The sequence below is a fragment of the Pezoporus wallicus genome, unplaced genomic scaffold (genome assembly GCF_028554395.1).
Source record: "Pezoporus wallicus isolate ANWC-B61680 ecotype Strahan unplaced genomic scaffold, APGP_CSIRO_Pwel_v1 contig_6401, whole genome shotgun sequence".
NCBI lineage: Eukaryota > Metazoa > Chordata > Aves > Psittaciformes > Psittacidae > Pezoporus > Pezoporus wallicus.
In genome coordinates, this window is record NW_026638608.1 from 2531060 (window position 1) to 2558888 (window position 27829).

Consider the following 27829-nt stretch of genomic DNA (forward strand, 5'->3'; position numbering starts at 1 on the left):
CCTAATGAAGAGTTCCTCCCCAGCATCCCTATAGGCCCCCTTCAGATACTGGAAGGCTGCTATGAGGTCTCCACGCAGCTTCTCTTCTCCAGGCTGAACAGCCCCAACTTTCTCATCCTATCTTCATACGGGAGGTGCTGATAATCCTCGTGGCCTCCTCTGGACTTGTTCCAACAGTTCCTTTTCGTGTTGAGGACACCAGAACTGCACACAATACTCCAGGTGAGGTCTCACAAGAGCAGAGTAGAGGGGCAGGATCACCTCCTTCAACCTGCTGATCACGCTCCTTTTGATGCAGCCCAGGATACGGTTGGCTTGCTGGGCTGCAATCACACACTGTCACCAGGGGTCTTGCTGATTTGGGCAGTAAAATGCCATTTAGCTTTCCTGTGTTTGATACCTGACTTTGTATGGGTCTGTCACACCTACCCCAGAACCATTTGGTTGCACAAGGACCATATCCATTTCCAGCACAAGCTGTGTTTGACTGCATTTCTCAAACATGCTTTAAAATTTATGTAAACATAAATAAATGAAGAGAACATATACCAGTACATTAGTAAAGCAAAAATATTACCTATGACATAGAAGCACTAAAGGATGTTAGAGGAATTGCTGCATTTTCCCCTCTCTGTCACATTAAGTGGTTTAATACAAAGCCTTTATTTTTATACCAATCAATAGCAGTGCAAGGTAGCAACATTTATCTGCAGAAGCACTGAAGATACAATGGCTTAATCCTCAATTATATTGAGAGCAGGATTCAAAGATATTTATGAGCATCAAGATGCAAGTTAGATTTCCAGTATGATTTTCAAAACCATCTGAACAAATCGGGTGTCTAGCTGCTATTGATCTAAGTCCTTGTTAGGCCCTTTCAGAACATACTTCAAGTTGCCTAGCCCTATCCTCTAGTACCCAAATAACTTTGGAAATGTTTCTGCCCTTTCACCCAGATAGCTGTGGTTTAGTTTACAGTACTGCAGTTTAATATTCTGCAGAAGGATGAAGCTTTCTGTACATGCTTTGATTTCTGTCACGTAGAAAACTATTACTACAGCAATGCAGTAGTGCTTACTTTTGATGCCAGGAATTCAAGGTGGTGGAAATGTGACCTCTGTTACCTGCTGAGAGATACCTCCTTTGACCACTTTCATGGCAGGAAAGACCCAAAGAGACCACCGAGGGACCATTTGGAAAAGGCCTCAACACTTTCTGGATGCTATTTTGAAAATGAAGCAAAGAGCCTACCTTGCTGATGTTTTGAGCATTAACTGGTCTCTAGTAACTTCTGAATGTCCTAGCTCCGCTACAGGCTGGTTGTATAGTATCACATAGGCCAGAAATCCTGCTTTTGCTCTGATTCACTTTATTTTGAAACTATCCAAGGTTAGGAAAAGGGATGTTACTCTATAAAATAGAAGAGGCAACAAAACTTAGGAAAGACACTTCCCACATACCAGAATGGACATGAATTAAAAGTAATTTTATTCCACTTCTCAATTGCAGTTCTATCATATCTGATAATAAGGCAAACTACTAAAAGTCCCACAAGACATCTCAGACCATTGAAATAGTATTCAAAAACCAAAAAGGAGTTCACAAAACAGCCAGTTCTTGGGATCATCAAAATCAGTGGCAAGATTCCCATGTGGGTAAATCCAGTCAGTGTAAATGCTGAAAAAATCAACTGATTTCACCAGTATCTGGGAAGTTTTACACTGGAGTCATCAAGGACAGGCAATGCATCACTGACTTCAATGAAAAACAGAAGGAAAAGCAAAAAAGCACATTAAAAGAATAATATCAAGGCACAGAAAATACATGCTACATCCAGGCATATGCTGTAACAGATAAAGGTTTCTAGGAGATTGTTTCTTTTTAAACAGGTAGTTGTACTCCTGCCGGGCATGATTCTTTTCTTACTTGCACTTGAAAAACTCCCATGTGTTTCTGGGTAGTCAGTCCAGAGTTATGTTAGTGCAAGAACAGGAGGTGTAAGCTGGTATAGCTTGCTTGAAGATGTAGTAACAATTAAAGCAAATGGAGCAACAACCACTGAAGATGTAGCCATATCTTAATGCTTACCAGCGGTTACTCCTTTTAACATGGTATATTTGTGTGACAAAATGAATATATTCCTTGAAACAGCTTCCAGCAAATAAAACAAAGATGTCCCATGCTGAGTTTTCCTAAGGTATCAAGAAACTGCAGTAAGTCAGAGGCCATCAATTCTGTAACCTAAGGCTTTTCACTAAGTAATATCTTAGGATCACCAAGAGTGTAAGGGTCCAAAAGTCTGTCCATCTCTAACTGCATTGATATCTAGACTATTCATAGCAAGATGAGAGGATGAACTAAAGGGAAAAGACATGAACAAAGCAGAACACAATGAAATAATGTGACTTGCCAAAGGAACAATAACAAAGGGATGAAGAACATCTATTTAAACAGATCTTTTGTCAGATAAAAAAAATAGGAGCTTTTTACATACGTGAAGTTTAAAGATGAAAATAGGATCAAGTGCAACTTTAATGCAGGACTGGAGCTAAGTCAAGGGAGTTCAACAATGACAGACAACAAAACAAAACTGAATCATGAAATACAATATGGGTGCTATGGAAGAAGAGTGTCTCTTAATAATCAAGTGATTGAATCGGTCCCAGGTGGTTAAAAATCCAAGGTAAAGACCTAAAAGCTGAGGATGACAGAAGAAAGCAGCCACTGAGTCAGAGTACGCCCAGGCACTATAAAATCTCACAGCAGGATCAAATCACAAACCCATGGTTGTGCCTGTGGTACGTTGAGACTATTTTAAAGTAATGAAAAAATCCTTAATGACCTGATCCAAAACCCACTAAAGACAATAGGAATTCTTTTACCTGCTTCAGTGGGCTGTGCATCAGATCTTACATTGTGCACTATAAACAGTCAAGATACGTTGGCTTTGTCTGGCTAGGGTCAGCCAGGGAACGTCATGGATCCAGCATACATTCCATGTAAATGAGAAAGAAAAGGGAGTTGTTAGGGCAAGATCTCATTATACATTTGGGTAAAAGAGAAAATGCTGCTTTATACTGAGATTTCTTATAAATAAATAATTGGAAAACCTGGTCACGTCATGCTGATTAACTAGCTGGACTATCAGTTCATCCACCAGCAACATGCCTCTGCAGACTTGTAGGGTCAAATCTAACACTCTGGAATGGTTTCCTTCTCTTCTTTTTTCCCCTCCTGAGGTTTACATGATGATATCCTCCACGTGCATTCCTGGTCTTCATATAGCATACTGCAAGGACACAGAAATACATATTTTTAAAGGAGGAAAAGACAGAGAGTTTGCCTTGTGAGTTTAAATTATTAATTCTACAGATCTAATGGATACATTATTCCACATTAGTGGCACTTGTTCTCTTAACAAACATCCCTGTAGATTAGTGGTTCAATACAGATTTGAGTCAGAGCTAAGTTTCTAATGGCACTAGTCATCTGTCAGTCTGAACTGCATTTTTAAACTGGGTTACCTGAATCAATGCAAGTTAGCATCTTTCATTGCCAGGAAATGGGCTCTTATTTGATAAAGTTTCATGAGGTCACCAGCATCTCTGCTTCCTTGAAGTGGTACATAAACCAGTCAGGCAAGAACAATAGTTTCAGCAGTAGACAACACAGTAAATGCAACAGCAATGCATGACAGACATTTATAAAAGGGCTGGGTAACCCCTCTTATATACCTGCATTAAGAAAGATCTGAGAAGTTCCCTCAAATTCTTGTGTAGAGGTAGTTCTCAGACATTATCCATTGATGTACTGATCCCACTGGCTTGTCCCTGAATGCTGGCCTGTCTACTAAAGTCCAAGATATCTTCACCACCAGGCAGCTGCCTTTTAGAGGCTCCTTACAGAGGAATCTAGGGCATGAGGCACTAAATAGTAAATATATCCTGCATACAGCATTAACTCCTTTGTTGATTGTCTTTTGGATACTGAGGATTTCTTGGAGGCTCAGGACTCCAATGGGCAGAATCTATTGTTGGGACATTTCCCCCATTCACAGATGAAAGGTGGTTTGCCTTTGTGCCTCTACATGTATCTGCCCACTACTCAGCCTCTGAGCTGACAGAGCATGTTTGATAGACAGGTGGAGGACTTTTAAACTCTTAGGTTTTTACAAACCCAGTAACAAGAGGTAGGGTACCAAGGAGATGAACAGTTAGCATCCTTACTGAGAGAAAAGCAGCAGTATGAGCACACTGGCTAGGTGGACACCAAAAATTAGTGTGGGTAAAAGACAATAGGAATTCCCTGACCTCAGACTTTGTGCTCTGTCAGTGACTGGCAGAACAATCCCTGCTGCAAGAGGCAGGTAGTCTTCCTTGACTTTGGTTTTTTCCCTGTGGTAAGGTACAATGAACAGGATCGGCAGTGTAAAGATCTGGAGGCTGGCTGTGCAATTTCTGTCATCTTACTCAGTTTATTCTGTGTCTGAGAGACAGTCACTCAGTGAAATGGCTACAAAGGCTTTTGAGAACCCCAGGAAGGGAACGACGGATTGAAAATAACCTTGTATGCCTTTTCCCCCTGAAGAATTATTTCTAAGAAAAATACATGTATACATGTCCCTGGTGCACAGTCTAAGTGCTTACTCCTTTTCCTTCTACCAGTAATCACCAATGTAGCATTACTGCACATATGCTTGATTTAAGACCTTACTGATGATGAAACAGTACAAGCTAGTACTTCCCTCATAGCCTGGCTGTTTCTGTGCTCCTTCAGAGCCATGCTGACAGGTGGTATTTCTGTGACTTCCTTGGGGTGAAGTTCTAGACCAAGTGAGATTAAAGAAGGGGTCAGAATTTCACACTCCTCTATGAAAGCATTAAAATATCACAGTGGTTTGCATGAAATTCTGCAGTCACTGAACAAAACTGCCCTTCTTACGTAAGTTCTTACCAGAAGATAATTCTACCCTGCCTGGGGCAATGGGATTCAACATAAACTTCTGACGTGAGGTTAAGAAGTGTAGCATGCTGGTCCATTGGCAGGAGTTTCTTGTGGTCCTTTCCTTCAGTACTTTGGCCACCCTTCCTCATACCAAAGAGCCTCAGTCAGAGCTCTACAGAAAAGGCTTCTGTCTTTACTTGCTTTACTGAGTAGTTCTCCACATTTTCACTTGACTCACTCCTACTTGCCTAGAGTGCAGAGAACTCTAGGTTCTCTGCCTAGAGTGCAGAGAGGTGTACAAAACCCATGGGCATTATATGATACGTGTTGTGGCTCAACTGGGAAGCAAAACTCAAGTAAGCTCTAGTTCTGCCCTGAGCAGCACTGTCAAGCATCACTCAGACACTAGAGATCGTCTAGACGTATGTGCTGTAAGAAGCTGCATATTGTTTCAGACTAGCAATAGGTTAAGCAGCAAACCCAGCCATGGAAGAGCAATGCATGATTCCTGTGGTAGCATGAAGTAGAATATGACATGTTGAGAACCAGCTAAGAAAAGAGCTTGGGAAACTTGGAGTGTCCTTCAATTAAGGTGGTTCCAAACCAGGAGCATGTTTCCCTAACTCCTACCAGTGGGACTCAAATGGAAACCAAAGACGCCAAATGTCTTGTGTTATCAAAAAGCAAAACAAAACAGACTTTGCAGTATGTCCCAAAAATGAAGAGTCAGCTCTGAAAACACAGATTGTGAACTACTGGAGAGCCCTCATTCACTGACAAAATCATCAGCTTCTACTGATCAAAATACTTGGAAAGAGATAGGAAGGCTGACTCCAAAGTTATCCAAGTCAGTGGAAAGGCTACCAACAGGCTTCATGAAGGAGCATGGTACTGGGTCAGAGCAAACAGTCATCTTTGCAGCACCCCATCTTTGACATTGACAGGTTACAAATACCTAAAGGGACTGTATCAGAAAAGGCTACATCCAGGGAGATATTTCTCCTTTCCAGCTCTGGCAGTCTGAAGCTTAGAAACCTTCTGAGGTTGAGATTATACCTGCATCTTTGAACTTCAGCTTCTTCTTGTAACTTCATTTGTTGCTGTTGCAAGTAATTAGTACTCTTTACATCTACAGCAACTAGAAGGAAGAAGTTCCACAGCTGCACTCTATGTCACATGGAAAGTACCTCCTTCTCATTTAAAGCTGCTTTTCCCAGGTGCCCCTTCATCACATCCATAGCAGACAACAAATAGTCACTGTTTCACTGCCTTTAACTACAGATTCCTAAGTCTTTCCCAAGCTGAAGAGATTGTGTCTGCCTGAATAGAAACATTATTCATACCTTGCAGCCCCCCCCTTTTTTTTGGTGTGTCTTCTTAAGCCAAGGACATCAGACTAAGGCCACATGCAGGCTGTGGCACACAGCTTTGTACTGTTGCAGTTCCTAGGGATGTCTCCTTATGGAGGATGCATGTCCCTTTTCTCACTGCAGTTCTTGAGGGACAACATGTCTATGGGCACATACTCAGGGCTAGACTCAGTGGTGATACAAACAGTGGTTTAAATTACATCTGAGCAAGCAGTGGAAGTGTAATTCAGCATTCAGAACTGACAAATTAGGAGTGCAGGAGAAGCTGACAGGAAAGGGTGAAAGTTACAGAATGGATTATGAATAAATTTGGCCTGGTGTGGAATGAGGGACAGCTTTGATTCAGCACATATCACAGCTTAACACTCAGTGATTCCTCACCATAACAAGGAACAAAACAGTTTACACTGATCAAGACAGACAAGGTTTATTGCTGGGCTGTTAACTCCAGTGATGCAAGAGACAGCTCCCCCTTGGATACATGCAGGGTCATGGCTGTGGTAGGTAAATGGTTACAAAGTGTTGGGTGGGCCTTGTTCCAGTCTATATATATGTGTGTGTATCACTGTACATTTTAATATATGTTTGATAAAGATAACATGCCAGTGTTAAAGACAAATGACACTCTCCAAAGCAGCTGTAGAAGCCCTGAGTAAATCTCCAAAATGAAAAGTCAAGGCTGTTTTTCCATGAAGATGTAGGCGTCACCTGCTGTTACTCCTGTGCTACCATTGCTCTGCAAATAAATGCACCAAAGCCATGCAAGGAAGCTTTGGGCTTACAGGTAGGAATTTTCTGAGAACTGAAGGGGTCTTCCTCTTCCCAAAGTCTACCAGCGTTAGTGGGGGTATTATGTCACTGTTTGTTCAAAGCAGGAATTTCTTGCACTTCCTCTCTCTGCAGCTTCTACCATTTCTTTCCTCAACACCCCTGACTAGATGTTTTTCTCCTAGCTGGGGCATGTGACGTACCATGGGACCCCTCCTCAGCTCTGCTTAAAGCACAAGACTTAACCCCTTTCCCAGGCAAGATGAAACACGTAGTAGGTTTGGGTACTGGAAAGCCAGAAGAGATGCGGGAACAGATAACTTTGGTTGGAATTTTTAATAGACATACAGGTTTTGATACTCAGGCTACTGAAATTCAGCAAGTTAGGCACTGACCTCATTGAACTGGTCTTCTAGAAATACCATTCATAGAGAGGAAATTACTATCCAGTGTATGCTGAAGGAATCTGCATCCAGAGATGGCGATTTAAGCGCTCATTCACAGAGCTTTCAATGAGAGATACTCAAGAGTGGCAAAGAGGGTTTTGAGACATAAGTTTTGAGTTTGTACAGAAGTAGACCTAGAAACTGTTGAAGACAGCAAGGGATTGCTTGAGACTGTGCAGCAGTGGTGGTGCTAGGCCACAGGGCACCGTGCCCAAAACTGCTACAGCAACTGTCTGGCATATCAGATGCCTTGACCCAGATGGAGTTTTGGAAAGAGAATGAAACTGTCCACACTGCAGATGCAGGGAATGACTGCTGCCTGTCTTTGGGGCTGGGACACTGGTGGCCTCTATGGTGAGAGCTGTACTCCGAATGAAGCATTGAGTACCCAGAGAAAAGGGCTTCAGGAAGACATGAGCAGACTGCAGGAATCAGGGTGTACAAACAGAAGACCAACAAGGCCTCTGCAGAGGAAAGTTTCTGAGCTCCACAAAGCAAGGATGAGCAACTAAAGACTACACTTGAACTAGGGCTGAATGGAGACTTCCAGGATGGGAAAGGCCTGAAGTTTGTGACTTTAGCAGAAGAAGGTTCCTTCTTGTCCTCCAGGACATGTGTAGCCAGCCCCCTGGGTGAAGGTGAAAAGTTTTGAAGGAGACTTCAGAGCCAGTTGACCCTGAACTAGGTTTCTGTACCAAGAGTAAAAGTTGAGTAACAACTGGTAGAGATTCACTCCTACCAACCTGACTTGGATGTCTCAAGTTTGTTGCATTCCAGAAGTTCAGACATGGGACATGGCAGAAGAACTCCTGAGGCCCATCCAGCCCTCAAACTCATTACACATTGCATCTTTGATACTGTCAGCAGGACCATAAGTAAATCAGAATGAGCTAGTTAAGTTTATCAAAGGGTTTATGAATACTCAAGTAGCATCCCCTGTGAGAAACTCTAGCAGTCATGGGAGAAGATAAATTACCAGCACAGATTAGAAATGGGATGGTGGGATGGTAAACAACCAACTCTAGGGAGAGATACATCAGAACATGGAATACAAGGGGGTACTCCCAGTGGTAATTTGCATTGATAGTTGTTACCCTTTGAAGAGCAAAAGGAGCCATAAGGAATGTCAGCAAGAGCAACTGGGTAACATGGTAGCTGATGAATTTCATGTGGATAAAATACACAATAATGAATCCTGGAAAGGTCAAGCTTTCCATAGATATTGCTGAAGTCTAAACTAACTTCCAGGAAAAAATAATCATGTGTAGGTCATAGAAACCAAGACTACTTTAAAAAAATCCTCAAAAGACAAAAGAAAAAACCAAAGCCATATTACACTGATTTACTGCTGCTTACTTTCTTAAGGGTAGGAGAGAGAGGTGCTTGCAAATACTAGCTAGATATAAAGTGCTAACTACCACTAATATCTGGGAGTGGGCACAAAGAAGCATGCACAAGTTCAGCACACAGTGTCCTACTGTAGCAGAAGTGAAATGTTGACTACAACTAAATGTATGTAGCATGCCCTGGTTAATGTTTGTATGCTTGAAGGCAGTGCTGTCTGCCAGTTACTGAGCTGCTATCCTTGTCTGAGGAATGATGAGTAAGGTAGCAGAAGCGACCAAAGGAATTTACTGCTGCTGTCAGTTACAAAACTTGGCACACCCCACCTGAAGTGGCTTGGTTTTAGATATGTGAGGGCTGAGCAAACTGAACACGAGCTGAACCAAAGAAAGAGTCATGCTTGCAAAATGCATGGGAGGTGAATGAATATACAATAAGCACTGATATCCTACAGAAATGAACCCCATCTCCACTAACTTTCCTGTAGTTCAATATGGCTTTCTTCTAACCAGCCACTCCATTCCACTCTCTGGAGATGTTTGCGTTTCAGTGGTGGATGAGGTGATCTCTGTTTATACATAAGCTTGTACAGTGCACTGAAAGGCTCTCCAATCAAAATAAATGGATTTAAATTGGTTATTTTAATGTGAAATGCATATTACTATGGAGAAAACAACATCCTGTTGCATAATCTTGTTTATTTTATCAATACCCCAATTACTTTTGTTCTCTTTTCCAAACAAGTTTATAATCCAACTGGGTCACCACTGTGGATAGAGATTCCTTTGTCCACTGTTGTTCCAGGTGTAGGAAGGCAAATCACAATCAAACAGCACTGAGAGTGAACAATCCAACCCCATAGCAAGCCAAGCCAAAATGACATTTGTGGTCACTTTTGACATAGTTAGGGTCACCTTAGCATCAAACACTAAAATAGTAATCGGCTGCCACCTTCTTCTTGCAAAGGTAAAAAGGTATGTTGGACAGACTGTGAGACTGAAAATTAGCACCTGAGGACTCTATTACCTGAAATCTAAGGATCTCTATGGACTTGGTCTTGCAGATGATGAAACTGAGGGGCAGATGTAAACAAAAAGCAACTTGCCTAAACTGGAAACATGAACGGGAGCTGCAGGAGTTTCTAGAAAATCACTGCTGCTAAGACAGAGTCACTTGCGTTTAACCACAGGCAACAGAATTTGCTAAATTGCAGAATAAGTAAAAATTACATTTTAACATTAGTGGATAGTTGTGATAATCTTTAGTATTTTATTCTGAGGCCTGTGCACAGAGAAGTGTTTGCCCTGGAACTAGCAGCACCGCGCTTACCGTTGTGAAATGAACTGCACAGTAGACTCCGATGACAAGGCCGATGATGATAGACGCAACAGCAACCCAGAGGGCATTGCGACCCAGTCTTTTTGAGCCTTCGATATCTCCTTGGTTATAACTGTTTAAAGCCTGCGAAAGAGAAACAGAGTTTGTGACTTTTTTAAACAGAAATCTGTACACAAACCAACGTGACTGCTTTGAACTAAGATTAAGTTCTCTGTACACTGGGCCTGTAGGAAGAACTTCAGACAATGGTGATTTGCTTTGTAACATCCACTGCCACCAGCTGGAGGGAAGCAGGGAATCCACTTTTCAGTTCTGCTCATTTCATCATTCTTATTTTCAGCGGTGAGGCTATAGTCATATGATGAGTTTTCTTGTACACAACAGCATAAAAGCTGTTAGATCAACTCTAATCCACCTACTTGAATAAATCAGTTTTGTTTATCTCTGGAAGTATTTTTATAGCATATGTGAACTGTTAGATGGCCGCTTTACCAGCAAATAAACTCTTACACTTTATAGGCCCGTAAGCATAAAAAGGGAGCATAATTAGGCTGCATTTTTACAGAAAGCCTCAGGAAAACATAAAAAAAAAAAAAAAGCTTACTTATTTCTTATTTTTCCAATTGTTTGCTCTTCAAAAAGTTTGGAGAATTAATAGGTAGTTTGTTGGTGGTGAATAAAACCCAGCACCAAAACAAACCAAAGAAATACAGATCATCTGAACAAAAGATCCAAGCTCCATCTTCACGGGCTAGAATCTCTGTCCCTTTGAAGTTTTTGAACACACTGATAATTATCATCATCTACATCCTGAGGTATCGCACCAGACATACAGATATTATCTCAACACACTCAACTTTACTCACCCATGATTTAGCAGATATTCATTACATTGGATATTCATTAGATAGACCATACAAATATTCATTACATGCACAGATTGCAAGTCTTTTGTGAGACGGGCTGTAAGGCTTCCTGAATCCATTTTTGGTTTAACCAGACCATATATTGGAAGACTCAGTGAAAGACACTGAAGTATTCTCCTACACGAGTCTAATGTGGTTTGTAGTAACTTTATACCAAGAATAAGATATTACCACAGAATTTTTAAAAACAGTATTATTATTAAGAATTATTTTGTAAGATCAGGAGTGTTTGAGCTCATAAACCATGACATTGAGTGGAAATTTCTTAATCAGATTGCACTACTGAACTCTTTCAGCAGACTTCCTCAGGGAATCAGGTTAGTCATAACCTGATTCCCTGAGGATGTTCTTCAGTTCGTTATCATACTGTTCTTTATTATCTGTGCAGTATTGCAGGAAGTATCCCAGAAACTGGGAATACAGGGGTAGAAATATGGAGACCTGATCAAATTAACTCTTCTGTGCACTAAATAATTCAGATTGCCTTTAGAAAACAACTGGATGAGGTATTGCCAAGTGCTGTCACGGAAGTGCTTTAGTTACTAATCACTTTGTGGGGCAAAGACAGAGCAGCAGCTACTTCAACAGAATGAAGATCCAAGACTGTGGAGAGCAGGAAAGGAATGAACTTCAGAGGACACCAAGCTTTGCTGCGGAGCCTTTTTTCCCAAGCAGAAAAATAATTAGGGACATTATCTCTGTGTGTTCTCTCAATTAGTGAGCACACACAAGTTAATGGGCTAGATGCATCCTTGGTGTTAGCACTGCAGTAATATCACTCTGCCAAGACAGTCCCAAAGCAATGAAGTCTATATTCCTACAATTGCATCTCATGGATAAGTGCAGGTACTTACTCTCTGATGTCTAAGAAAGACTGAGCTGCTGATGCACTCTGGCCCTTAAAGAGAGCACTGATACATTTCTTCTGTTTCTGGAAGCTTGCATGCCTAAACATTTCTCTATTTTATTTCCCTAAAGAATATTGCTAATACCTCTACTCTGCTGTCAGATTTTGTTGAAGTTGGCTACTGGACTTAAAAGATATAGTGGGGAAAGAGGGAAGACATGGAAATGACAGATGGATACAAATACCTAGTCAAATAGGATGATGTCACCTCTGATTCTTCACCAATGCAGCCTCCTTTTACAAAGCGTGGCTGGCATAGTTCCTCTCACCTAAGGTACTCCACAGTTCTCAACACTCCTATCTGCAGAAGAGCTTGCTTAGGTTTTTCACAAAATACATTTGGGAAGATCAACAAAAGGAGGATCAGGAGAAACATTGCTTGGCCTTGAGCAGGCTGACTTCTGCCTCTGTCAGCACCTATGAATGCAACTGTGGCTACAGGGAGCTAGGTGGAGAAGCATCACTGACAGCCCAGCCCTGTACTTTGTTCTCCCCACCCATTGTTCACTTTGGGTGACATCTAAAGAATGGTCCTGCAAACACTCTAAACTCGGTTCTCCATATATACAGCCTCAAGACTGACAGAGTTGTAAGTGAGACACGGCAGCACCAGCTTGCAGTTCTGTGCAATTTTACTACTGTATTTAGGAAGCCTGGAGAATGTCCATGTGATTTCTGCAGGTACCACATAAATAATTCACCCTGTGCACTTTAATAAATAATGTCATTTTAATACAAATCCATGATGGAGAGGAGAAAAATGGCATTAATGATAAAGAGGAGGATTTGGGAGAGACAGGAAGGAGACAAAAGTTTCTTTATTAAGAGGTTAAATTAAATAGCATAACTTAGACAGTGATCAAGAAGAAAAGAGATTCGGGGAGTGGTTGGGGTTCTGATGCAAAGCTCTTTGAAATTCATTTACTTCTGTCAGCTTCAGAGGGCCTTTGAATCAAGCATCCAGTTTTCAGTGTTAGACATAGACAACATTAACATTTAAAGCCTTAAAAGTTACATCTGTTTATTTCAAAGGGCTAGGTGATATATACGGGATACAGCATCTGTGTGAGACATTTGGTCTGTCCAAATTTTCAAACCAATTTCAGCCATTTTCAACCTAATACCATATGATTTCTCAGGTTTCTGCTACCTCACTTACTATGAAGTCATAAGCTAAATTAAAGCCACAGTTCTGCAGCTGCTTATTTACTTGAGTAACCTCAGTGACTTCACCAGGTTCATACATATCTATTTATAAAAGATATTCGCAGTTCAACAATGAAGCAGCTTCACCTCATATGAACAGAAATTCACTGAATTAGTTACAAACTATTAATCTCTTTTAATGTGCATTTTCTGATCCACATTCTCAGAGTGCCGTAATTCAGAATACTGAATTGCTTCAGAGATGCTCCTCTACATCTCTCACAAACCAGGGCAGAGCACACTGATGTTCTCTGATCAACATTCTCCTGGCTTTCTACGAGCCAGACTGTAACAAACCTTATCTGGCTGTGCCTGGAAGTGAGACATTCTCTATAGTTCAGACCAAAGGAAGAATGAGACATACTAGCTCAGTGTGACTCCTCACTGTAAGAGCAACTTACAGAGGAAGAAGAGGGGGACTCAGGGAGCAATTCAGAACCTCTGCTTTCTGGCAAGCAGGCAGGTGATGAGCAGGACACAATGAAAGGGGAACTTGCTCTGCAGGTTGTATAGTGGCAAGCAAATAGTGCTGGACTTCTTTTCCTTTGCAACTGTCTTGGTTGCAAAGGAAAAGCTTACCAGTTTGCAGAGGCAAGGGCCATGCAAAAATGCTTAAGAAAAGCAGCTGAGCCTTGCTGTTTAATACTCCTGAAGTAGGTACAGGCTGTCCCATATGGTGTCAGGTGTCCAGGGACCTGTGAGTTACTTAAGAAAAGCTGTATAAATAATAAACTTCCCAAATAAACTTTTTACCTAAAGAGAAGTATAGCTGTACAGGGACACTGTGGTCACTGTGCTAGTCACTGACCTAACCAAAGCCAACACACTGTACAAGGCCCTGTAGGATCCAAGTTAGAAGAGGTGAATGACCCCCTCAGAAAGTAAGTTCCATGACTTCTACCACCCTCTTGTTTGTTGTCTTTGCTTAGGGAAACTAATCTACAGACAAGGCATGTGAATCCAAGGGTAATAGGTGCAAAGAGCTTGTTACTATCAGAGGCAGATGAGCCAAGATTGTCACAGCTTAGCCACATACATTGTTTGAAACATGCAAATAATTAGAAATGTGTCAACATAAAGAGGGAGTTAGGAACAAACAGGCAGGGAGAAATAACTTTTGAGAGACTATTATGAAGTTGTTACAAATCTAAGGCTCTATAAAATTAGATGATGTCCTACATACACTTATTTGAAATACAGACAACTGAAGATGGCATACTGAGAAAGGCCAAAGTTAGTTCAACTATCAATCCTTAGTGCTGGCATTAGAAGTATCAGATTCATTTTTCAGAGTTGTCCCATAGTCTCCCTCTGATTCCATGAGCTGGACACAAACCAACCCTGCTGAGCCAGGTTTCACATACAACAGGCAGTTCAGTGCCAGCAAAGTGATTTTTGGGTTCACAACAGGGGGAAAAGATACCACTGCAGATAAGGAGCCACACCATGGGAGTCTCTCTGTCAAGAGCCTCCTAACTGTGGTACCTGCCCCATACTCCTGCCCTGATGCCTGTGGTCTCACCTATGCTAAAAAGAATAGGGAAGGTCTGAGTAAGGCACCTCTGGGACTGAGTGAGCCAAATAATTGTACAGCAGCATTACATAGCAGCTGGAAGCAATAGGAAGCAGAAGAACTGATGGCATCTGGCTGGAGCTGCAGGGGAGTACTAAGTGCTCCTGCAGGCAGGAGTCCTGGCCAGGACCCTGGGGAAAACAGATGTCCATCTGCTAAAAACACCAAGCAATCCTCACACCTGAAAGTGACCAGCAAGAAGGGGGCTGCTCTTGTAATGCCAATGTATCAACGCCCTGATGCCATTGAGTGTCCATTCTAGCAGCTCTTCTCTTACCCCATCACAGAAAATAAGATTTCCTTCACAAAGGAGGTAAGGAGCAAGAAAGGTTATTACCACAATAGGGAGCACTTGGGAGAGGTTGATGCTAAAAATATATTCAAGAAGGTAAGACCTGAAATGATAAGGTTTGTGTGTGTGTTTGTTAAGGTGAGAAAGACGTGAGGAAACCAGGGCTGGAGTTGTAAAAGTAGCAGCAGAAGAGACTGAAGACAAATGTGTCATTTAATTTGAGGGGTGTTAGAGCCCAGACTCTACTTTTAGAGTGAACATTGTCTGAATTGAGAGCACTTAAGGAGGACACGACACAGGCAAACAGGGTGTTGAACCATAACCCTCTTTCTAGGGGCTCATAGAACTTTTCCTTCTAGACCCATTCTAGGAAGTAGAAATTCATAGACAACTCCACTTTTATGGGTCTTTTTCTCTTCTGACACAAGATCCCAAGCAAGCTCTGCAGATTATAAAGGTATCTTCTGCAATAAAAGCAAATAACTGGCTTCTGTACCTCAGTGTTAAACCTTAACAACCCTAGGAAGAAGGCTGAGAAAGAGCGAGAGGATGTAGATCCCATCAGATGTGGAAATAAACCCAGCATAGGTTAAAGTGCAGAACCTGGAGTGGAGGTTAATGGAGCAGGTACAGGCTGCAGCTCTAAAAGGCAGGGGCACTGGGCTGTGGAAAAGAAGTTGGACATGTTATTTGCAAGGAAAAGGAGGGGGTTTAGGTAGGAATATGTTGAAACAAAGGATTCAGGTACAGTGGAGGTTATGGGTTTGTTTTTTGTTTTCCCCCTTTCAGGGAGTGGGCAGCTGAGACCTGCACAGACTGTTTAGCATTCAAGAAGTGCTCTTCCCACCCTGGTTTCTACATATCCCCCAGTGACAAGTTACTTAAGCCTGACTCCAAAAGCCTGCATGAACTTCAGCTGGGGTGTGGGTGGAAATTTCTCCATATGGGGTGCAAAAATCTTTAGAGGCCAAATTGTGTCCTTGACAGTTAACTTTGTGCAGCCCCAGTGCTTTGGTGAAAGCACCGTCACAGTGAACAGATGCTCACAGCCCCAGATCATCAGCTCGCATTACTTTATATAGTGTCCACAGATAAAGGATGCTGCATACCAGCAGAACCCAATCTTCCCAAATCAAGGAAAAGAGCATATTCTAAAGTTAACAACAAAGAAAATAAACACAGAGGGGGAAAAAAAGTCAGCTAATACTTATCTGGTCAAAATAGGTTGTGAAGGTGGAATAGTTCCTTTAAGTGATTTTCAAGCTTAAGCAATGTGATTTGTGACCAATCTTACTAGTTGTAGGAAAGTGTGCTTTAGTACATTTTAGACACTGGGAATTGTTCTTATACTTAATTGCAAAAAGAAAGAATATTTTTACTTACCTTTTCAGCCTGGCTGTCAGAGAAAAGGATGAAAATACACAACATGTTTTAAACCCTTTTCAGCTCCTAAACAACAGAAATACATTGCAGTATTACTGAGAATACTGATCATGTATACTATTTGAAAAGTCTGGATCTGACTCTGCAACTTCTGATTCAGAGAGGAAGATTCTGTTCTAACAATCTTCCTGAAGTTAATGGGATTGCTGGATTATTAAGGGCTGTGCAAATCATTATGGGTTATAGGAGTAAGGCTGTTCTCTCAGTGTGGTAAGAACTCAATTTTATAAAAGGTTTTGCCACCAATCTACAGTTGTAACTGTTGTGTGTTTTATTCTAGCAAAGAGTTTGGATGAAGCTAAAGAACATGCTTACTGGAAAAAAAGGCACTTATATCATAGTTGATTAGCTGAAACAGAAACCATATCTCTTCCTTTGCAAATCAGATTTCTGTTGCCCAGTTGCTCCTTTTACACATAGATCTGTGTCCAATTTAGTGTGCAAGTTAGTAGATGGAACAAATCCCACCGACTGGCATAAAGCTCCCTCCCTTACATAGCCTGATATTGAAAACTTGATTTGAACAGCCTTTTACTCCTCAGTCATCTGCTGCTAGGACAGCTACATGAGCACCCTGACAGAGCCTGCTGATGCTTTCAGGCTCGCTGCCTCACCTACCTTTGTCCACAGGGTCAGGGACAAGCGGTTAACAGACGGCTGGGTGCCCGCTATCCTGACGGCTCCTCCAGTCCCGCTTTGCTCCCGCAGATCCCGGCCGGGAGCGCGGCGCCCGGGGAGCCGGCGGTCGCCCCGCCGAACACCCAGCCCCAAGCCGAAAGTGGCTCGGGCACCCAGCGGGAGGCTACTCACCATGACGGCGAAGACGAAGCCGACGATGTTGATGGGGTAGGCGGGACAGAAGCAGGAGAGGATGCTGAGGACCAGGTAGCTCTTGGGCCGCGGCTGCGGCGGCTCGTCGGGCAGCTCATCCTCGATGTTGGTCTCGGGGCTGTTCTCCAGAGCCCTCTTGATGTCGGCGCCGGGGGGGAGCGCGGACATGGGGCTGCGGTGCGGTGCGGTGCGGCGGGCGGCCGGGAAAGCCCAGCGCCGCGTACCGGGCAGGCGGGACCCGCGGCGCTGAGCCAAGGAGCCGCGCCCGGCAGCGCCGCAGGGCGGGGGGGGGGGGGGGGGGGGGACGACGACGGGGTGGGACAGGGACACGGCCCCTGTTAGGCGGAACCTGTCAACCGGGGAGCAAATTCACCGGAGCTATCGGGAGAAAAAACGAACAGAAGCCGTCGAGGGTTTGCAGCACTGCCCGGCGCCGGGAGCCTCCGCCGCCGCTGGCACGGCGGGTCCGGAGCCACATGGCCCTCGGCTGTTCCGGTCCTTCCCGAAACTTGTTAACCGTTTGCAGTTGAACGACTTTAGAGGAGTTTGCATTACCCCCGGGGTGAAGTTCGCTGTGTTCTTACACCCTCGTTTCTAGTGCCAGCGGGCACCATCAGCAAAGGCGTTTCCCTTGAGCTGAGTTGAATTTGTCACCTCCTAACCCCGGTGACTTGCTAAACTTCGCGAAGACACTGCAGATCGGCAGAGAATGACCAACTAAAAGCAATTTGGTGGCTCAGGCCCGGGGTATTTTTGCCAATTTTAGAAAGTGATTCAGTCCTCACTGAACATCTCTAAGGTGAAATCCACTTTGGGGGCTGCAGGAAGAGGAGGAAGCAAATGAATCTGTATTATTTCCCAACCCTAATGTATGGGAAAAAAACCCCAACAAACCCCAACCCCACAAAACAAGCAAATAAAGATCTGCTTCCATCATGGTTTTGAAGGTGGTGAAGAAAAGTATGAGAAGCCTGCACCTAGAAAGGAATAGGCTCTGGTTCTGCCGTATGATATTGGAAAAATGAACTTTATACTTGCATGGAGCTTCAGCAAAATGGAGAGACATCAGATGAAGGTTGGAGTTGAGATTTTGCACTGCCTAGCTCCTCCTGAGAGCATTTCATTAATGGAAGTTACAGAAAAGAGCTATGTGTGCTATGAGCTTTATGAATGAGCTCCTTGTGTCACTGGGAGTTTTGCAGTTGACTTGAATGGAGCCATGTTTCCAGTTTCTGGATGTCATCCTACAAGATACAATGCAGTTAACACAGTAAAGACATACGAAATGCAAGTGCAATATTTTTACTTTCATGAATTAATTAATCTCTCAACTGCATGCCTGGAATATAACATGGAATGAGAATCTGCTGAGCTATCAAACTGTCAAAAGAGCGTAGTCTATGTCTTTAGGAAAGAGTAAGAAACACCAAGTTACATCATGCTTGCCAATGTATCCATTAGTGTTCAGGCAGAAGCTCTTTGTAGCTGTAAAATCTCTTATACGTTTGTTCTCAGGGGACTTTAAGCATAGTTACCAGACAAGCTCAGAAAACACAGTTCACATCACACCACACAATTACTTTGAATTGATTTTAGTGGGGATGGAGACCATTGGATGTATCTTCCACAAGGGATCAGCACCATCCAGGGCCACTCAGGTCTTTAATCCATGAGAATACTTTCAGGGACACATTGTAGTGCCTTCCTGAGTTTGAGTTTGTCTGCTTGCAGTTGAAACACTGGTAAATAAGAACCTATTATCAGACATGTGAGTGAGAACATGCAGCTCACTTAGGGCAGTTTGAGCCGTTAATGTTGAACATTAACAAGCACAACAAAAAGCTGCTGCACATCAGTTATATAGAAGAGACTAAATTGTGTGCAAAGATTAGCCAGGGAGACTTGAAACTTGGGTATGAGGAAAGGATGTTGATTTTCCTGGTCTAACATCAGACATTTAGTTTGAGTGCCTTTTAGGGGACCTCCAAGAGGGTCATTCAGAGGCTGGTGGAGTTACCAGTCACATCAGGCCAACAACCTGCCCTACTTCTTTCTCAGAGGACCATGAACTGTAGGAGGAATCTGTTAAATTAGACCATGTGAATCCCTTCCAGGTCTCTCAAACACAGCACGGACCTAATAGTAGAATTGTGCATTTCTAGAAACAGTAAAGTTTAATTGTTCAAATGAGGCTGCTAAGGGATGCTAATGGATTGTAAAGAAAGCAGGAGACAGGAAGTGGTGAGATGTGTGGAGCTACAGAGGATATTATACAGGGGCAATTTGTTATAATGAGAGTTCATTAAGAGGTTGTTGAGACAGAGTTGTGTCACCAGGCAGTTATTGTAGCTGAATCTAGTGGTTTGTTTTATGTAGATCCTTTAAAATCCAAGAAGTATATCCTGTTAGGACAAGAGATTTAATTTTAAATGACACTGACTTCTAACCACTTACTGAGAGAAAGGAAAAGGAGGTATTCGGCCAGTAGTTTGGTTTCACAGATGGCATTGATGGGGGTTAGTTATATTCCTGGGAACCTGGGAAAGGTTCTCACCTCAGAGGTAACCCCGGTGCTGAGGTGGCTCAGCAGAAAAGCTGTGAAAATGATTTAAGAACATTAACTGAGAGTTTTAAGATGTAGTTCCAGGAACAATCACAAAAATAGCCCTCCAAGAAAATGAGTCAGAGTACCCAATATTCTTGCTTACAGCCTTGCGCTTCAAGCTGAGTCTTGAAAAAGAAACTGATCACTCTGCACAGAGCAGCAATTTTCCCAGTGGTATGAGTAAGGCAAGATGCTGGAGAAATTGCTTATCATGATGGGCAAAGCAGATGGGCTAAAGACATGACAGTTTCAAGATATCTTTCAAAGGTCTTCTTTCCCTGATTTCAAAGGATGCTATAGCTTGACAGTAGGATTTGTTGTAAGGCAGAATACGGTCTCTCCAGTACACTTAGCTGTACTGCTGGCTGGTAGGACTCTCCTCAAAGGCACGTTCATAGCTTGCAGTGGTTCTGGAGAGAAGCTACAATGGTTGCACACACAAGTCAAAGTCCACATAAAGATCAAAATGGTAGTTTAACACTCCAAGGTTGTTTGAGCCTGACACATGTGTCCAGACATATGAGGAGCTTCCTCACTGGTTCTCCACAGCACTAAGAGAGAAGAGTTGCTGTAAATCCTGAGCACTATGAACTCTTCTCAAGTGCAGAGTTACAAGAGAAGATGCTGTTGGGACCTTGCACTGGCCTGAGGGACTGGTCAGCTGGGCTGGGCTTCCCCAGTTCCAAGTGAGGTGAGGGAGGCATTTCTGGATCACAGCTGGAACAAACTGGCATTAACACAAGACTGTGTACAGTCAATCCCAATGCAGCAGACGTTCAAACAAACCTATTTTCAGACCATGCTCTCTGCTGTCCTATGGCAAAAATGAGCATATTGCTTTTTCCCACCTACTCTTAGGAAAAAAGAAATTTTTAAGAGAGTGCAGTATGCCCAGCAGAGGAATGGTAACCTGGTGGTAATGCTAACAATGTCTTTCTAAACCAAACAATCTGTTATTTCTCGGTATGGTCACACAATTGCCTATCATTGCCTCTGTTTGCAACCCTTCTGAGTTATTAAACAGAGAAAAGGACTATAGAAATAATAAAGGAGGTCTGTGAGCAACACTTCTATACTTTTCCACAGAACTGTTGTTCTCTGGCTAGATCATGGACTCAAGCCTTTCTAAATACAGCAGACAAGATGTTCACAGAAACCTTTCCCCACCCAGCCTTAAACACCACTTCTAGGAAAGGAGGTCACAGGGACAGTCCATGGCCATTAAGACTCCAGACTGAGTTCTACTTATCTGAAGAAAAACCCACCCAAGCATCTTCCAATATTTAGCCATACATTATCCTTCCTGAGAGAACAGTAAATCAGGCTGCCTTGTAATCCCAAAGGAAAACTATAAACTGGAAATTAAGTAATGTGATATCTAAAATTCTCATGCTGTATCCATTGCACAGTAATTTAAAATTCTTCATCTATTTCATCTCAGTATCTTATGACAGTAAAGCCACACGTTTTACAAAGGGAACAAGGAAGCCCATGGGAATTAAGGCTGTGTGTACACAGCAGGGTACTTCTGTCATGTAGCTCAATGCTCTGACTCTCCCCTGCACCCCAGAATGTGGGTTACCTGGAGATGAGCCACACAAGATCAGATGGAGGTCTCCCATATTCTAAACCCAAGTATTTCAGCTTGCACAGAAGTATTCTTCTACAGGGAAGCAGGGGAAAACTGACCTGCTCAGTACTGTGGGGAGACCTGTGCTGTGCTGTGAGGAGTCCTTGTTTCATCTCAGTGTTCCATTTCCTTGCAAATGAGTTCATGTTCTTGAAAATTTTCTCCTTGTGACTGTCAAGACAGTCTGTTGTAGCAGTCTTTTAGGAGCACTGAAATGGCAGTTTTATTTATTTCCAGGACTTCCTGAAAACATTTAAAGACCTGTTAGTGTAGGAATTGGAACAATTTTGCCAACTTGAGTGGCGTTTGAATTAGCAAAGTAGTTGCAAACTGATTTGAGCTAGCAACTAACTGAAAATTGCAGGTTTGTTTTCATAAATTCAAGTGTTTCAGGACTATTTAAGCTTGTTTCTTATTCTGTTAAGACATTTGATGCAGAGAAGGAATGTAATTAGTTCTCACCCACCCCACAGTCAGTCTAGAATCTCTTCATAGATTTCTCTGGATCAGCTCCAGCTTCCCACAATACAAACAAGAGCAACACACAGGCATGGGTATATGTACTGTTCTGTGGCTGGACTAGGTCAGTTCTGTTACTTACAAGCAGGGTAAGGCTTGAATCAAAAGGCTAAATTCACCCATTAGGGAAGGTTTGAATCTGGACTTGGATCTGAATTGTGGGATAAGCTGAATACTAATTGTTCTATAGATAATTAATATACTTAGCACTTTTCCATTGTATAGCACCCCATAGGAACCCTCTATCCTCTCACAAATATACACATGTACTCTTCTTTCATTAAGAATTCCCAAATACAGTATTTAGAGCAGTCACGAAATTTGGATCTGACTGACCAATTCCTCTCCAGCCCTATTTCAATGTAATTGCAGTGGCCCAGAGTGCACTGGTGAACGTGACCCAGAAGTCATTTAACTGTCACTTCAGGAGATCATTTAGTGGGAAAAAAGAAACTGAGGCACTGTTTCTGGGAGATGCAACCCACCAGGAATTAGTCTGGATGTAGACGTAAAAGGACACAATTCTTTTTCCTAATTTATACCTTACATTTATCACGATTCAAAAAAAAGCTGTTCAAATGAATAAAGTCAGTGTTCACTTTTGTCCCGTGATGTCAAGCCAAGTTGCAGGACAGATTAAGCTACTGCTTGGGTAGACACCAGCACGTCAGACTGATGAATATGCACATACTCTATTTTGGGACAGAACCATGCTACGCTCCATGGCTGTCAAAAATGCAGATGCAATCCTAACACAGAAATAATGCTCCATGGAGGGCTACTCGGAGAACTGAGCTTTAAGCATACACCTTTAGCTGCGTGATTTCTCTTAGGAGCCTCTGTAGCTAACAGCAAGAGAATTGAGGAGAATCCAGAGTACTTACATGGACTTATGTGGGCATAGGTGAGCCTGGATTTCTGTGGAGGGGCTTCTTGTCCCCTTTAGCTATAGAGGGGGCTGTAGCTGTAGAGAAAGATTACCTAGCTCATGTTCCTTGCTTATGACCAAGGAGTCTGATTGCCCATTGTTCATCCCTGCACAGTTTCCATACTGAGAGTTTTGTTTAGTACTTCCAGTGTTTTCTTTTCACACTTCATGCATGAGAAAACCTGGTCATTCTCTTGTGGAATTTGGAGAGGGCTTTTAAAAGAGCTGAACAATATTCAGTCCTTGCTTATGTCCTGGATTCTTTTCACAAGCCTGCATAAGCAAGTCTGTTTTCCCCTCCAAGAGTCAAAGCTTGCTTTTTTGTCATTTTATCTCAGCCACTTAGATTATACGGGTCACGGTTCTTCCTTTTCTCCTATAACAAATGGGAACAGTTGAACATTGTAATCTTCCCTCCACACTTTCTGTGTGAAGTTTTCATTATAGACAATACGTATTTCCCATAGCTGCAAGCTGCCATACTTTGTAAACATGGTTTAAAGAACCAGGTAGGAAACAGCCTCTTAAAGGCAAGTATTCATTAGAATATCCTCAGAAATGTTCTAATAAACTATGTGTGCAAGACAATGTTTTGATGGCTCTTATAGTAATCTGGCACTAGAAAGAAATTGGGTGCTCCAGCTGTCAACCATGATGGGTTCCTTTAAAAATCCACTGCAATTTATAGCACATTGACTAAGTCCATCATATATAGTTGGGTGTAATTTATAGTGTAATGTACTAAAATATAGCCACCCTAAAAAAAATCTGTATGAATCACATAGAAAAGAGACAGCCATTTGCCAGGAATAAAGAAGGAAAGCCATGTCAATAAAGAGACAAGGCTTCCTCTTTCAACCTTTCACTACTTTAGGGTCTAATCTTGCCCCGGTGAAGTGCACTGCAGAAATCTAGGTCAACAATAGGAAATCAGAATCTTGAAAACTGACACTGCTAATCAGGACTGACACCACTGAAAAGAATGTCAATGTGTGGGGCTGATGCAATGATCAGTCTAAAGCCAGCAGATTTGTGTAGCTGTGGCATGCCAGCTCCTTTGGAGAAAGCGTTAGTTTTGAGGTTGCTCTGCTCTGTGCAAGAGCAAGTTCTTTTCTTTCCAGTGGAATACATCCTTTATTTCCCTTCTTGACTGCAGAATAACATAGGATCTGCCTTTTATTCTGTAAGATAGCACTTTAGGGTGGAAATGGCCACTTACCACAAAGAAGAAGAGAGTCACAGTCAGGTGTGGTAGTATCCTCAAAACATGGGACTTAGTGGCTTTTTCAAGGGGATGAGTATTGCCCTGTCCCTGTCCTTCTGGCATAGCAGCAAAAGAGTTCCTAGCTTCTCTCTGTTGAAAGGGCTCCTGAATGATCATCCTTTCTGCTTCCTGTTACCCTAATGAATAGATAAATACAACTTCAAATGTGCTACAGTGACACTGGTATGTTGGACTGCCACCAAACAGTCTCAACTTTTCCCTCATTCTCAAATTTTGTCATAAAACACAACTATAAGGTAGACCAAAACGCATCTACATCCCATTTTTGACAGGAGAAGAAATCTCACCAGAGACAGAGAATTAAGGTTTGGGTATCTGAGAATTCTTCCCAGTTGCATTCTTTCTGTCCCATTTTTTTTTCCTTTCCTTTGACCACTTTCTTTTGGTGCTTGGTCAGCTTTCCAACTGAGAAAGTATACTTTAATTTGGCTTTGCATAGGCTTGCTGCATTGCAAAAAGTATGGCTACAAACACTCAGTGCCTTGAATAAAAGCTCAAGCTGCTGGTTACATTAGCCATTGCACTTGTCACAACAACCTATTCTGATTTTACAGTAATTAATGCTCAACATGGTAAATAAGAACCTTTCCGTTGACCCTAATAGGAGGAGCTGCATCTAGTCCCAAATATCCTGGGGTTTGTTAATCTGAGTTTTTATTTTCTGCAGTGCTACAGTAGTGATATTTATTAAAATTTAGCAAAAATAATTGCTGCTGTTATTGTGTGAGGCTAAATATAGTTGCATCTCTAACACACTGGCATGGTGTTATTAATATACAAGACAGCAGAAGAGAGTGGTGATATATAAAGCTGAAATTCCAATTAGAAAGATGCACCCTGATTTCTGAATACCCCCACAATGACTGTGATGCTTATTTACAATAGAACAGCCTATCTGCAAGACAGAGTTGTTTATTTTATAATCCCTATTTATAACTTGTTCCTTTTTATGTCTAATATAAACCACAGTGGGAGTATTGTTGATGTTAGAATAGGATGGTTGGCTTCTTTTCTACCATGGTGAAATCTTTCCTATGAAAAGAGAGTAAAGATGACAATTTCAGAACCATTGTGAAACAGAAGGAACGGGTGAATGGTCAAAGAGGTAATGCTTGCTATTTTAATTAATGAGTTCTCCTGTAATGCTTGTCAGCCTAATACCCAAAGCAATTCTCATGCAACAATAACTTTCTGCCCTGCTACTAGTGACACCCAGGAAAATGTTCTTATTTCAGTTCCACAGAGGTGTAAACTGAGGAGGGTGGGGTTTGGATGACACTTGCAATGCATCAGGCAGTAGGAAACGGGATCAAGATTCTTGAGTTCAGTGTCTGAGTCTCACCCACACCTCTCCAGTGCATGAAGCAAGTGATGAACCCAAGCTTGCATGGTTTGTTTTGCCTAATGGAAATTGTGAATGACTGGCCCATTAGCTGAAATTATAAAGGACCAGAACAGAATGGCAGGAAGGATGAACAGACAGAACAGTAATCCAAGCAGGTCTACCACATGCTCTGTTGACCTTTAACGAATTGCTTGGACTCTTGGCGCATCCATCTCCAATGGGTTACTTGCAAGGGTCTGCTGAAGCAGTGAGTTGGAAATTGTGAGACTGTTCACAGAAGTATTTGGAAAAATCCAGTATATCTGCAGGGAAAAAAAATCCCAAAGTTTTAAAAGCCCCTTTTATTTAGGTATGGACCTCTAACCTCTTCCTACCGTTTCAGTCCTTTACATTGGCAGACAAACACTTGATTAAGGTTGAGGATCTTGCCTGAGGGCACTGTAAGTTTGTCAGGAAGCAGGAAAAGAGAAGCAGCTATTTTGCTCCAGAGGAGCTCTTCTCCACCTCAAAGTAAAAGAAGCAGAAAGTTTTTCATTAAAGTGGTGCTGGAGGAGGAGAAAAGATGATCTCTTTTCTTTTTAGAGGAAGAGTCTCTTTTTTTACCTGGTGGCAATTGGAGAGAGAGGGGAGTTATTGTCAAATGAAAACATAGGTATTTCATAATCCTACAAAAACGTTAGAGACTCCTAAAATTCAGCATGGGCATCCTGCTTTGGGAGCTCAAACAGCTGCTCAGACATTGGCTATGTTTGACGCAATCATCTTATCTTGCATGCAGGCAGACAAATTAGGTCCTGTGCTTGGCTGGTGTGAAGTTTTGATTTTGGCAGCATGGTTCAAGTACTCCAGCTGAGGACAAGCACCTTTGTTTCCATTTCTTAATGTAAGGAAAGCTCACCTTGTTATCTGCAGTTCCATATGGTGAGGAAGGACCAAGATGAAGTTTTACCTTGTGTAACCACAGTTCAGTGAGGAGCTCCCAAGGTGCTATATTAAGATGGCTGTTTGTTTGCCACAGGGTAACACAAGAGTACTGTCAATGAAACTTGACTCAGATCATGGTGAAGTGATCCCTAAAGAACAGCAGAATTGGGATTTCTCAAAATCCATGGATGCCTGCAAGGAGGTTAAAAGAAATGGCAGAATATAGTGAACAGTGGAGTTGAGGTCTCACAGATCAGAATAAGGGCTCACCCTGCTCATCTGGCAGCAGCACTGCCACTGATTTCACAGGCATGAGATCAGTCCTACAGAGTTTTGGAGGGAAGTCTGCCACTGGATACTGAGATGGAGAGAAAGAAAAGCACAGACCAGGGGAACATATGGCTTCGCTACATGTACAAATGCTAGCTTATCACCTCCACATGTAGAATGAGAAAAGTGGAAGCACAACAAAACTTTAGGAGCTTACTCTTCTCTGATGGGAAGTCAAAGGAATCTGTGTTCCTGGCTCTTTTCCTTGAAAAACATTTCTTACTTGGAAATGTGGAAGGGACAAAATAAGGCTAATCAAAAACATACTATACAAGTGGTCACTGTACTCACCTAGACTGTAAGTTGTCATTGTTGCACTGAAGGATCAACAGCATTTCTCCCCATGGGTCGCCTGGAAGCTTGACAGGCAGGTAAGCAGCTCATTAAGATCATCAGCTTAGAAGGTCTCTGGGTCACCAATTCCATCACCCACCAATTAGACCCAGCATGAAATACACAGCTAAGCCCAGACAGGTTCATGTAGGTCATGTATGTGTCTGTGATTTCAGGGGTGTCATTCTGATGTCTTACCCACCAGAGTAATGGCAAACATATGCTAAGGTAACCAAGGGAGAACATATCTTCTGGTGAAAACTGGGACATGCACCTAAAGATGGTTGGTTTTGAAATACTGAATTTAATAACACAAGAATTAATCCATAATCACAAAATAACTACAGAATAAACTCAGTGCAAAAATAAAACATCTGAATTGCATAAAAGAATGTAAAAAAAGACTTAAAGCTTACAACTACCCTGTGCTTGGAATATTTTTTATAAAGGAGTGATAAAATGAAAACAAAGACAATGTTGTTCAGATGTGGAAATCAGTATATCCCAACTGAGTAGTGCTGGAGGAATATCTGAAGAAATGA

General features: G+C 42.2%; 1 protein-coding gene and 1 long non-coding RNA gene across 2 annotated transcripts; both read right to left on the reverse strand.

Annotated features, from left to right (window-relative positions):
• Window positions 1–1467: 1467 nt before the first annotated feature.
• Window positions 1468–17661, reverse strand: TMEM233 (transmembrane protein 233). The gene is made up of 3 exons (XM_057411347.1): window positions 17368–17661; window positions 10202–10333; window positions 1468–3289 (listed from the first exon to the last, which is right to left on the reverse strand). The coding sequence occupies exons 1-3, from the start codon at window positions 17554–17556 to the stop codon at window positions 3278–3280; spliced, it is 333 nt and encodes a 110-aa protein (XP_057267330.1). The 5' UTR covers window positions 17557–17661; the 3' UTR covers window positions 1468–3277.
• Window positions 17662–18078: 417 nt separating this feature from the next.
• Window positions 18079–27479, reverse strand: LOC130600236 (uncharacterized). Its single transcript, XR_008972403.1, has 3 exons — window positions 27246–27479; window positions 24290–24471; window positions 18079–18632 (listed from the first exon to the last, which is right to left on the reverse strand). It is a non-coding gene; the product is annotated as an uncharacterized LOC130600236 (long non-coding RNA).
• Between the last annotated feature and the right edge of the window lie 350 nt (window positions 27480–27829).